The 13,784-nt window shown below is 36.1% G+C and overlaps 1 protein-coding gene across 1 annotated transcript in view; it reads right to left on the bottom strand.

The window, feature by feature from the left end:
- LOC110029087 (protein TRIGALACTOSYLDIACYLGLYCEROL 4, chloroplastic) overlaps nucleotides 1-12,285 on the bottom strand; it is a gene marked incomplete at its 3' end in the record, with an annotated part of 36,875 nt that extends 24,590 nt beyond the window's left edge. The window contains 1 exon segment of the mRNA XM_020731211.1: nucleotides 11,916-12,285. Within this exon segment, the coding sequence (XP_020586870.1) occupies nucleotides 11,916-12,187 (272 nt within the window).
- Nucleotides 12,286-13,784: the final 1,499 nt, after the last annotated feature.

The following is a 13,784-nucleotide window of genomic DNA, read 5'->3' as shown; positions in this document are numbered from 1 at the left end:
ACAAACAAGACATTTAATGGCAGCCCCTCCAACAACGCGGTCATGCTTCACAACACAAATCATGAATTACTACATTCCCTTATATAGATTGATATGAGGAGCTCAGTCAATATCAACTTCACCAACATCTTGAAAAAGATGAATATTAAGGAAATTTTTATATCTCATAAAATAAGTCCCTTATATAGATTCTCGAGATGAAGGAGAAAAACAGAAGAAATCAACCTATCAAACACGTAGGGAGACTGAGGAAATGAATGCACAATTATGGTTGACTTCATCATTGTTGACACCCTAACAATACATAATGTCATGTTCGACCAACCATTCAATAACTTCCATGCAATTGTGCCCACCTATCACATCATAGCCGTGGTAGTTGAAGCTAGTAAATAATATGCAAGAGGGGGTGCAAAACTTGAAAGTACAAATAGGACCAAGTCTAGAGACCTCCAAGAAGTAGAAGAAATATCATAAGAGAGGACTTTGGTCACACTTTTCACTGAGCTCTTCTTTTGAAGTCAAGTAAGAAAATGAGCTGGCAGCAATCTTAAAAGAGCATCTTAACATATTTGCCTAGACAATTGTTGAAATGTCGGAGGACTTACCATAAATTAAATATATATGAGAGAATAATGGTGAACAAGTAGAAAAGAAGGCAAGTCTTCATGATGCTATCTGACCTCTAATGTTGTAATGGTGCATAAAGCAAATAGAAAATAATAAATGTGCATAAATTTTACCAAAATAAATTTGGCCAATCCAAAGTATAACTACCCACTATTACTAACTAATGCTTTAGTTGACTCTACAATTAGCTACATAATGATGAGGGCCAACACAAAGAAGATAACTTTCATTACTAGAGATGAGAGTGATGCAACGTTTTTCCTTTTAGGTATGAAAAACAAAGGGGAAACTTATCAGTATATGATGAATTTTGTATTCAAGGAACAAAAAAAAAAAAATTGGGGGCCTGTGTGGATGACTAACTAATAAAAAGCAAATTTCCTAGTACTAAAGGAGATCTTCTTAACTCTAAGGAAGTGCACAATAAGGTTGAACCCCTTGAAGAGTAATTTTGAACTAAGATCAAGCAAATTTAGAAAATGGCTACCTCAAAATAAAAATAAAAAAAGGAAAATCTAGATAAGGTCAAAGCAATACTAATGATGTCATCCCTTAAGAACATTAAAGTGTTGCGGAAGTTAAACAACCATATAGCAGATCTAAGTTTATTTCTATTAAGATTGGGTAAAAAGTGCATGCCATCCTTCAAAATGCTAAGGGCGCCAAACAATTTAAATGAATGAGCATTGTTAAAAGACATTACAAGAATTAAAGTACTATTATCTCCACCCCTACTACAAAGCTCCCAGCCAAACAAAGATTTGTTGTTATAATTGAAATTTGGAGAAGCAATCATTAGCTTTGTGCTAATATGCCAAGATGAGAAGAACGGTCACTCTATTTTGTCAGCAAAGTATTGTTTGACTAAATTAAGATAATCATAAAAAAACTTACTTTTGCCTACATAATATTGGCACGACGACTAAGACCATACAATCAAATGCACTCCAAATAAATTGTCAATGATCATCCTCTATAATTGCTCCTAGTGAAGCTAGTTCACTCTAAACAAAGGAAAATGCTTTTGTAGAAATAATTTTTCACGATCAATTAACAAATTCAAGTATTTCAAGAACGAGTGGATTCCAAAAGAGTCGAATAGACCTGTTGATGATCTCGAAAATTGAAAATTTAAATGGTAAGCATGTTTTAAGGATTACTTAACCATCAATTGACAAAGAGTAAATTATGAAAATCAACCTCTCAACCAAGCCGAGTTGGGTCAACTCACTCATAAAATATTAGAAGCCAAAAAATATCATACCCACCATCAAGGACCCAAGACCATTAAGATAAAGGCCTCCTCTATATGTTTGTTAATAAAATATTGTACAGGAATTTGGTGACTTTGTCGTATTTAAGGTGTGCGTGATTATAATGTCACCCATATAATTGAAGAAGATAACTTACAAAAGCATAACAACCACTTAATGGAGGAAGCATTAGCTAATTGAATAGTAAGACAAGGCTAATTTTAATCAACCATTCGCAAAGATGAAAATAACTTTTTCAATGTTAAAAATTCACCCCACGCAATTTCAACTGTCTTGTAAATTGCAGCCAATTTTAAGTCTATATCCATTCTTCATTGAGACCCGAATTTACCCAGGACATTTCCACCGGCTAAGGCTACCAACAACATATGGGTTGTCAATTGTAGAATACATAGTAGTCATTCCATCGATCCCTTTATGGTCGATGATAGTGGCATCATGCTCAATCATCATTGCCTCTATGAGAAGAAAGTGATTGGGATGAGTCAAGCCAATTTTGTTTCGTCAAGTGGAACTTTATCAAACTGATTTAGGCCAATTCTAGTTCCCGTTCAGCTAGTAATGAATGGACTTTGTTGACTATTTTTAGAGGTCAATCCAGTCAAGCATGCTCAAGCATTGATTCAATCAAATCGAGCCACAGTAGATTCTAGCTAAGCCTTTATAGTTGCTTGAGATATCTATTTTGTATCCAAATTTTACATAAGAAGTCTTTTATTTTAGGGTCTTCTTTGTGTGTGTGTGCGTGCGGGGGGAAGGGGGGTGTTAATATAAAACAAACACATGCATCAATCAAGGCTGATCACTCAAGAAACTAATCCATAGAGTCCTTAATTCTCTCCATCATTATAATTCACAACACCTAGACTCATATGACATGTTTAGTAGGCGATTTTTACCAAAATTTAAGACCCATTTTTTGAAAATGATACCAAATACAAAAAAACAAAAACAAATATAAATCCTATAGCATTTGTTAGAATTTAGCTCATGAATTTTCTCATGGGGTTGTATGGGGTGAAGTTAGCCGCAATTTGTAAGAGTTCTTTGCATCTTTGCTCGAACTTCTTTTACTAAATCCTGGATATACCAAATCATGTAGTTTGGTGACTTCGACGAATTTATGTGCACTACATGAATGGTCTCCTTCATCTTTTGCAATGTAACCATTTTGTCCTATTTCTACATAGGATGTTGAAGGTCATCTTCACACAACTAACTCTTATTTCTTTGTTGTCTTCTACCCTACTAGCAATCCCTCAAATCACAAAGCCCTCCCTCAACAACGAAGAGCACCCCACACAGTCCCTCAAATTAGAATTCAATGCTTGAATCGGCGGTTGCTACACAAATTAGAATACAAATGTGAGACAAAAATCAATTATGTGTGCCATTTCTTTTTGTCAAACTTATATTTTATATATGGCAAGTAGCAAGGATGATTTGTTGTTCTAACATAGATCCCCAAGCTCCCATTTTGTTGGTTTCACATTCGATTGTTTTTTTTTGCAATTCAGAGCTCGAACCTCTAATCATATGTATTTCTATATGAATGTTTCTTATGTTTTGATAAGATTATTTTCCTCATTAAACTTGCAATTATTCTTTTTTCCTATTCTAGATCTCAAGCTATTGAGGCCCTCTTTCTTTTCTTTTAATTTTGTCTTCTAATTTCTTCAATGAGATCTTCATGATCACAATTTTGACATCAACTCTAGCATGTAACTTCTTTATGTTCTTCCAAAGAGAATCAAAACACATATCTCTTTCTCAAAAAACTAGCATAATTAATCAACATAAAATTAATAGTATTCACACACTAAACTCAATTTCACTGCTAGAAGATAAAGGAGGGATATAAGATTGAGGAATACAAAAAATTTCTTATGGATGATCATTAGAGCATCTGGTGAGAAAAATAAACTTGTTATCTTTGATTGGCATCACACAATACTAAACATTACATTGCTGCAATCTAAAACATCTGAATAATTAGCAAGAACATTGAAACAAATCAAGGAAAGCAAAAAAGTATGAATCAAATGAGAAAGTAAATGTAGATTTTTTCAAAAGAGAATAAAATCATATTTAGCTATTGTTGAAGGAAAACAAAATTTCACTGAACATTGGACTTTCTAAGCGATCCATCTAGATAAGCAAGAGTTTGAAGTTAAGGCCAATGATTTTTTTCTTCGAGGAGGAATCGTATCTTACTACTTTCAAATCATAAGTAAATAATGTAGAAATATCCTCAATCATTACCCGCCTCCAAAGCACCGCAAAACTCTATCATGTGGGCAAACTTTCTATATAAAAGTCCCTGTAGGATTTGGCAGTAATTAAAAAAGAAACAGAGTTCTTTTACCTAAAACAAATACACCTTTTGCATTTGTTGGATGGTATGTATAATGCATAAATTTAGAGATTTTCCTAGCCTTATTTGTTATTAAAGTAGTAGGTTTTTCCTATATGGATGAGCTAAAAGATTCATGTTATCATCTTGATTGATTGAAATTACTCGTCATTATTTTGTATGAAGCATTACATAATTATTGATTATGGCCAAATCACACAAATAAAAACTTAGTTTTAAAAATAAGGAAAGCTAAACATGGTCAATGTTGCGATCGATGGCAAGTGCATTGCGCTTCGAGAACTTTTCGTTATTGTTGGACACCTAAGAACAAGCACTGAAAGAGTAGAAACAAGTGTAGACAATCATTTCTCATGGGGATGTTGCAGACTAATCAAAGGAATACACGAGCAATTGAGACTTTTTAAGTGATCAACAGTCTTCAGTTATCAGTCACCTAGCATGCAACAAAATTACGTGCCAAGCAAGAAAAAATAAAAAAATCATATTAGCATTACTTCTCCACTGTTCTAATTTTTGTATGGATCATTTTTAAATTGAATTGTGTGCCTAAAGCTGGACCTTCATGATTGTGCTATAAATATGATGAGATTTTTGAAAGAAAAGTCATTCCAACGAGGTAATTTTTTATTTGAATGAGGTAGCTCAAGCTCACACTCATCACCTTATAATGATGCATCCATACACATAGAGCTACTAAAAAGTGCGACCAAAACGTCCTTGCTAAATTGCTTTTGGAAAAATTCCTTTATGTGACTTTGTCAAACGTTGTGTTAAAGAAAAAGCTATGGTGCGACCTTGTTCAGTCATTGAACTGACAATTCTGAATCACTTGTACAAAAGCAGTTGTCATGACTCATAGTAAGAAGTTGAAGTCAAACTTTTGAATGTTATATCAGCCATCCAATCACGCTGGGGCTAAGCTGAGCTACATATCCCAACTGCAACTAATGAAAAATGAGAGGTCATTCAGATGTGTTAATACGTAACTTCTTTGCTAAACCTAAAATACTTGTATGCATTTATCAGGAGAACCCAAACAATGGCATACTTTTGTATAAAACCGTTTTTTAGTACGATACTTTTTAGAGAATTTGTTTCAAAAATATTGCAATAGACATCACAGCTTGAAGAACGAGGAAGGTATCACCTAAAGGCTATGCAGAATGAGAGGAATTGAAAACAGCTGCAAATGACTGCACATAGATTAATCTATATGAATAAGCTAGACATGCAAGAACCGGAAGCAGAAATTGAGTGAAATGAAGAGACAGATACTTGACCAACTTCAGGGGCTACCAAAAGATCAAGCAAGGATCTTGGTCGGACTTTAAGACAGAATAGAAAAATGGGCAGATAAGTAAGCCATGAATGATTTATTGGACACTAAAAAAAAAAATACATGAATGCTTGAGAAACCTCTAGAGCAACATGCACCACATACAATATTCCCATGTTTGGTGAAACATGGCATCATAGAGAATATATCGATGAAGGTTATCATTACTAGCCATGAAGTCTTGAAGGTAATAATGATAATAAGGTTGCTTTAATAACTTGTGAAGGGTCATTGATACGTAGTTGTATCAAATATGTGCTTCAGTGTCATCCTCATTTCTATGCATGTCTAGCTTGGTTTTAAGATCATTGTGCTTAATTATACTGTTTTAGATGTATATCCTATTTCGTTAACAGTTATATATTTGCTTTGCTTCGAAATTTTAGTCTATGCATGTACTTCTATATTTTATATGTACTTTTGTCTAAAGGCCTTCATTTGAGTAGAACTAAAATTGAATACATGGAATGTAATTTTAGCAGTAGTGGCTCTAGTGATAGAAGTGTAACTTTGGGTGATCAAATTATTAAAGGGTGTGAATGATTTAAATATCTCTGGTCTGTTGTTCAAAGTGATGGTGATATAGATGGGGATGTTAATGTTGGTTGAATTGGACGAATTCTTGAGACCTTTTGTGTTATAGAAAAATACCGCTTAAACTGAAAGGAAAATTTTATAAGATGGTGGTGAGACCTGCAATGCTCTATGGTGTTGAATGTTGGCCTTTAAAAGAGAAGCATAATACTAAGTTAAGCGTTGCCAAGATGAGAATGATTAGGTGTTTGTATAACAAATGATCTTAATTTTTTAGAACTAAATGAAATTTTGACACTAAATAGGACGTAATGGAGAAAAAGGATTCTTGTATAAGTGTTGCCGAGATGAGAATGATTAGGTGGATGAGCGGCTTTACACTTAGAGACAAAATGAGAAATGAATATATCTGTGATAGGGTTGGTGTTGCTCCAGTGACGGACAAAATTAGAGAGAATCGTTTTAGATGGTTTGGTCACATTAAACGTCGACCATCTGATGATCTGATTTGGAGAGTAGATGGTTTAAATTCGACTTATGTTAAGAAAAACAGAGGTAGACCTAGGAAGATGTGGGCCTATTGTATAAAAAAGTATCTTAATTTGTTAGAACTAGATGAAAATATGACGCTTAATAGGACGCAATGAAGAAAAAGGATTCATGTAGCCAATCCCACGTAGTAGGATTAAGGCATTGTTGTTGTATCAATAAAACTTGACATTTCATCTTTTTAATTGAGTTATATCTTTATAATTTATTACCGTAGTGATAGCTAATTATTTAAGAAGAACATTCATGTAGCCAATCCCACGTAGTAGGATTAAGGCCTTGTTGTTGTTGTATCAATAAAACTCGACATTTCATCTTTTTAATTGAGTTATATCTTTATAATTTATTACCATAGTGATAGCTAATTATTTAAGAATTTCACTGATACTATATGCCATGTGTCATGCCCACCTAGAGCTTGATGCAGCCAAAAATGCACTTATGCATCAATTATAGAGTAGAGTTGCTCGTTAGATGACATTATTCACATCCGTAAGCCAATATTTGATAGAACATACATTAATCATCAATATGTTATGAAAGTACTCACCAAACAACCCTTAAGATCTCATAGTTGTCACCGGCTCCCGTGAGAAACAATTATAAAAATGAAAGACTTATTGGTTAGTCGAGGTCTGTTGAATAACATGAAAAATATACTCGTGGTTGAGTGATTAGGGATTTTTCCAAGAGTAGCACATAAAAAAAATTACATAGAATTGCAAATTTTTTTTGGCACTCTTTAGAAATAATCAATAGATACTCTAATATGTTGCGATCAATTATTTTATTATTGGACAATTTTATTAACATACTCATAGCTGAAGTAGGCTGACATTTAAATTCAATTGCATTGATTTGTTTTAGTGTGAAGCAAAGGGTACGAAAAAAAGAAAAAATTTGTGCAATGTGTCACGCCTCACCATTTTCAAGGCAAAGACAAGACAAGCATGGGAAGGAAAACTCTAAAGGATGCACGCATGGCAAGAACCATCTAGAGCCAAAGAAGGTGGATGAGAAAGTTCCATACAACTCTATAGACTTCTACCCAATTCTAGAGGTCAAAGGAAGGCAATACTCCATGAAGAACTCAAGGATGGAGCATGGAGAGTTCAAGAAGAAACTAGAAGTATCTAGGATCATGTATTTATGTAAGTATTGTATGGAATACTCAAGAAAGTAGGAAATTCTAGAATATTCTCATGGCTTGGAGGGAGACTATAAATAGAGGTCTCTCCCCTCATTTGTAATCACCTAAGAAAGCATTCAAGCTTCCAAGTGTTGTAATTTTTCTTTCTTGGTGAAGTGTTCTTATCTCCAATACTTCTCCTACACTTCTCCTCAGAGTATTTTGTGCTTACAAGTCCAAGTGTTGTGAGAATTAGGCCGACTTAGTGCTAAAGAAGAGCACTAAAGGCGCACGGGTGACTTGGGGAAAGTTAGTCCGTGACAGTTGGTATCAGAGTCTCGTTTCGAAGGTATGGCAAAGAGTATCAAAAAGCACGCAATAGAGTCTGAAGCCACAAATGTGGACTAAAGGTGCACGGGTGACTTGGGGAAAGTTAGTCCGTGACAGCTGGTATCAGAGCCTCGTTTTGAAGGTATGGCAAAGAGTATCAAAGAGCACGCAATAGAGTCTGAAGCCACAAATGTGGCAACATCTTAACAAGGGCAAGGTCGCTAGTAGCAAAGAGATCCCGTTGCATCTAAGCCACATGGGAGGTCCAAGGAGAGCATGCATGGTTTTGATTTGCGTCTTGCTCGGATGGAGGAGGATATGAATGACATGAAGGGCCAAGTAGAAGATCTTGACCAAAGTGTTGATGGACTCGAGGAAGAGGATGTCACCATCCATTCAACGATTAGAGTTATGATGCTCCAACTTGAGAAGACCCTAAACCACATGGGAGGTCCAAGGAGATCATGCATGGTTCTGATTTGCGTCTTGCTCGGATGGAAGAGGATATGAATGGCATGAAGGGCCAAGTAGAAGATCTTGACCAAAGTGTTAATGAACTCGAGGAAGAGGACGTCACCATCCATTCAACGATTAGAGTTATGATGCTTCAACTTGAGAAGACTTTACTAGGCTATATGGCTAAGGTGCAGGAGGATTTGTTGGGGAAGCTCCAAGAGCTGCGAAGAGCCTATGAGGAGGACTAGCTTAGAGGAGATGTGAGGAGACATTTCACTGTGCAAAAGGGCAATAGCGGAATCCATAAACCATCTCATGCTATGCTTTGGTGGAGAAGAAGAAAATGAGATGTGGAGAAAGGTTTGTGCTCTATGTCCACTTTCAATGACTTCAAGAGAGAGCTAAAGAGGCAGTTCTACCCCGAGAATGTCGAGGATGAGGCTGGACCCCGATTGCGGAGGCTCAAGCAAGAGGGATCGATTTGGGAGTACATTAGGGAGTTTACAAGCTTGGTCCTCAAAATGATGACTTCAAGAGAGAGCTAAAGAGGCAGTTCTACCTCGAAAATGTCGAGGATGAGGCTAGACCCCGATTGTGGAGGCTCAAGCGGAGTACATTAGGGACTTTACAAGCTTGGTCCTTGAAATTCCTGATATGTCAGACAAGGATGTTTTGTTCAACTTCATGATGGGCTCCAACATTGGAAAAAGACCGAGCTCAGGAGGCAGGGAGTGCAAGATCTTGTCATTGTCATCGCGGCTGCTGAAAGCTTAGTTGATTATTCAAAGGAGTCTATAAAGCCTGAAGATAAGAAAAGTTGTGATGCCAAAGGTGGAGATGACAAGGGCAGAGAAATGTCGCGAATCAACCCCAACAAAGGCAAGGGACAAGGGGAAGGTTAACAAGAAACCATATAAACCACAACAAATCGCTACATTCTTTGTATAAGAAAAGTTGTGATGCCAAAGGTGGAGATGACAAGGGCAGACAAATGTCGCGAACCAACCCCAACAAAGGAAAGGGACAAGGGGAAGGCTAACAAGAAACCATATCAACCCCAACAAATCGCTACATTCTTTGCGAAGGACCTCATTAGGCAAGGGATTGCACTCAAAAAAAGACCCTCAACTCTCTCCTTGCAAGTCATAAGGAGGAAGAAGATAGTGATAGGGAAAGCTTGTGGGATCCCTTCAACTGCTGAACGGGATGCAAGCACTGACAAATCCTTAAGGGAAGGGGTTACTCTTTGTGGAGATGACAATAGGAGGGAAGACCACCAAGGCAAAGGTGGATACGGGTGCTTCCCACAACTTTATCCCCAATGAGGAAGCAAAGAGGTTGCGGTTGCAGATGACTAAAGGAGGGGGCTCCATTAAAGTCATCAACTTAGCAGAGATGTCAAGGGAGTCAAGACCAGCATTGGGGAATGGTCAGGTACTCTAGACTTCTCCGTCATTCCTTTGGATGATTACAAAGTTGTCCTAGGAATGAACTTCTTGAAGCAAAGGCATTTCCAATGTTATTTGCCAATAACCTATGCATCACGGAAGGAAGTCAAGCTTGCTCAATACCGATAACTAGGTTAAGCAAGCAAGGATCCAAAACGCTATCAGCAATCCAGCTCAAGGATGGCATTGCTCAGGACAAAGAAGATAACTTGGCTATCCATCATGACACCAATGAAAGGGAAAAGGCCCAAGGAGGTGGAGGTTCCTAATGAACTACCGCCAAGAAAGAAGAAAGATGGTTCAACAAGGTTGGAGGCAAGGAATAAGCCGCCAGCCAGAAAGACTTGTTGCAAGACACCACTCTCCCATAACACCAAAGAGAAACCAAAGTCTGCCAAGTCTGGGGGCAAACCGAGGAGGCAGTTTCGAAGGTGCAGGGGAAGCCACAATGAGGGCATTGCGAGTTTAAGTGGGGGAGATTGTTACACCCTGCCATTTTCAAGGAAATGCCAAGACAAGTATGGAAAGGAAAACTCTAGAAGAAGCACGCATTACAAGAACCTTTTGGAGCCAGAAAAGGTGGATGAGAAAGTTCCACATAACTCTAGAAACTTCTGCCCAATTCTAGAGGTCAAAGAAGACAATACTCCATTAAGAACTCAAGGATGGAGCATGGAGAGTTCAAGAAGAACTTAGAAGGATCTAGGATCATGTATTTATGTAAGCATTGTATGGTATACTTTAGAAAGTAGGGAATTCTAGAATATTCTCATGGTTTGGAGGGAGACTATAAATAGAGGTCCCTCCCCTCATTTGCAATCACCTAAGAAAGCATCCAAGCTTTCAAGTGTTGTAATTTTTCTTTCTTAGTGAAATGTTTCTTTCTACAATACTTCTCCCTACACTTCTTCTTAGAGTACTCTGTGCTTACAAGTTTAAGTGTTGTGAGGATTAGGCTGATTTAGTGCTAAAGAAATACGCTAAAGCCGCACGGGTGATTTGAGGAAAGTTAGTCCGTGACAAATGGTTCTCTACTAAAAAAATATTAGTTAGTGTTTTATGTATTTAATTTATTACTAAATATAATGGATGTTGATGTTAATGTCAGTTGTTTGTTTCATGTCAATATTGTACGTAATTCCATTTAAACATTTTTGGTTGTCCTTGAAACTTTATTTGTTAGAAAATGTTTGTGTTTTAGCTTATTCCATAGCACTACATAGTCTCTTTGGTGAATTATTGCATTGTCTTGCAAAATTTTCTTTATTTAATTTTTTTTGAAATCTTCTAAAATAAATTTTTCTCGCGGTAAAATCCTTAAGCTTTTTCACTTGACAAAAGTTGACGCAACATGCTTTAACTTGTTAACTAGTAAGTATTGCAGTGAAACTCTAACTAAGAAGTACTTAGCTAAGCATGTTACTAAATAATGATTACTGTAGTTAGAAATAATAAAAAAACCAAATCAAGCTATAGTAGACTTTAAATTTATATCATTAATAATTAAAAATTAATTCCTATTTCAGCTATTTAAGCCCTGAAATAATATGGCAAATAGTTTCTAAGGATTTAACAAGATTTAACATCTACTACATTAACCATTATCAGAATTTAGCTACCACAAGATTTGATAAATTTGAATTTATATTTACTCAAATCTTACTTGAATTAAATCTGCTTGCAGAAAAATAGCCCCTTACAGTCAAAGTAACTCCAGTGTTCCTTAAACCCTAAACCCAACAAATGAAGTTACTTCAGGGAGAATGCAGCACTCTCCATACACTCAAATACTACCCCGACAGCAAAATGAAGAAAACACAGAGGTGGCTGAAATGAGAAATCATAAGAATACCAATTATCACGGATGTGGAAAGCGTGGGCATGATGGAGAAGGAGACCCTGGCCTCCGTTAGTGGGGTCGCCGGCAAAGGAGGGAACGATAGGTGAAGCCATGAAGCGATGTTGGAAATCGAGCTGCTTGGAGCGAGAAAGGCGGCCACCGCGGGAGACCCCCAAGGGAAGCGGGTCCCCTGGTACCGCTCGCGCTATCCCCTCCATCGTCACAGGCGCCTCCACGTCCAGCTCCCATCCGCCACCGTCTACCGCCCATCTTAGGCGCCTCATCCTTCTCCACTGTCTCTCTGCCTGTGCCGGTGGCCCGGTACTTTTTGTAGAAATTTTACATACTTACCACTCCATATAGGGTCTGCCCTTTCTATACATAAGAAAATGCATTTTATCACTTAAAATTTAAAATGAGTGGTATATTTTAATGTGACATGAAATATTAGATAGATGGTTAGATATATAAATACATAGAATTGGACTATATATGTAAATGCCCCATTTTTTGGGCATTTGCATACACCACCCAATTGCTATGTATTTAGATTGCTAACATCTAATCTTTGTTTTTTTTTCATTTATAACGCTTGAATCTTTTATATAATATAAAAGATAACATCATTATAACTTTTAGAAAGTGAAACACATATTTTTATACCTATATAAGATGTTATGTGTGTAAAAATTGAAGCTTTTATGTTAGATATGTAAATACATAGGAATGGAGTAGTATGTATTTGAATCTTCCTTTTTTTGTTTGCACATTAATTTCATATATATATTCATGGTACTTATCATTAATAACATATCAAAAACATTATTTTCTTAAAAGTGTTATACACATTTTCATGCATAGAGTTACAACATTAAATTGTTGTAAATATAAATATGAAAGTTTATGTGTTAGATATGTAAATAAATATAAGCATGCAAAATTTCCCAATTTTTTTTAGCAAATATGATTAAAAATTTTATTTTGAGTTGAAAATTTTCAATGTTGAATTATGTGTCATACGATTTCATGTTTATATGAACATTAAGACACTTGTCTATCTCAAATCCTTCTGTTTCAAAGCTTTTCTTATTTTTTAAAGCCTTCATGAATATCTTAGTCGCAATCTCTTTTATGTGATGTATGATATTAAATTCATTAAAGGCTAAGGGTTGTTCAACTTAAAATCCATCCATATGATCATTTAGGGCAATTTCAATGAATTTAACTGTTCATCTTTTAGCTTCACCTATAAGTTTAGATGTGACATTCCGACACAAGTTATTGCATTATTACAAGCGTTTTCACAACTTCTTCCTCTACCAGTTTAAGTAGGGCATATTTGGGGGTTATGAGGAAAGATGAGGATTTTGGATTATAAGTGAACACCAAAAATGTGTACCACCCAACTCCTTCTCAGCACTAGATTCACTCTTCTTTGGAGCCTCTCAGATCAAATATAATGATTTCTCCTACTCAACCCTCTCGGACATCTTAGGCTTCTTGACAAGTTTCTTCTCCTGCTTCTTCCTCGACTCACCCTCTGGGTTGCGGTGTTTCTTCACCTCGAGAGCGGCCAACATATTCTTCTGGTCTATGGGTTTAAGAAATGGATCTGATTTCTTCTCAAAAAGGGTGTCTTCAGAAGTCGAGCAATTACAAAGAGAGACAAATGTGGAATGTTGTGAAAGTTCACTAAGCCCTATTTATAAGGGTCATGGGCACGGAAACCCATGGAGTCTAATCATTGCTTTAATTATAACTATTAAGATTCGTTTTTTGCTTTAAAACTCCATTATTCTTATCTTAACATTTGTTATCAAGAAGCAAGAGAATCAGCAAACTAATATATATATATATATATATATATATATATATATATAT

Source organism: Phalaenopsis equestris, unplaced genomic scaffold (genome assembly GCF_001263595.1).
Source record: "Phalaenopsis equestris unplaced genomic scaffold, ASM126359v1 Scaffold000546, whole genome shotgun sequence".
NCBI classification, from domain to species: domain Eukaryota; kingdom Viridiplantae; phylum Streptophyta; class Magnoliopsida; order Asparagales; family Orchidaceae; genus Phalaenopsis; species Phalaenopsis equestris.
The sequence above is the reverse complement of the archived record's forward strand: the minus strand, read 5'-3'. Positions and strand labels throughout refer to the sequence as shown.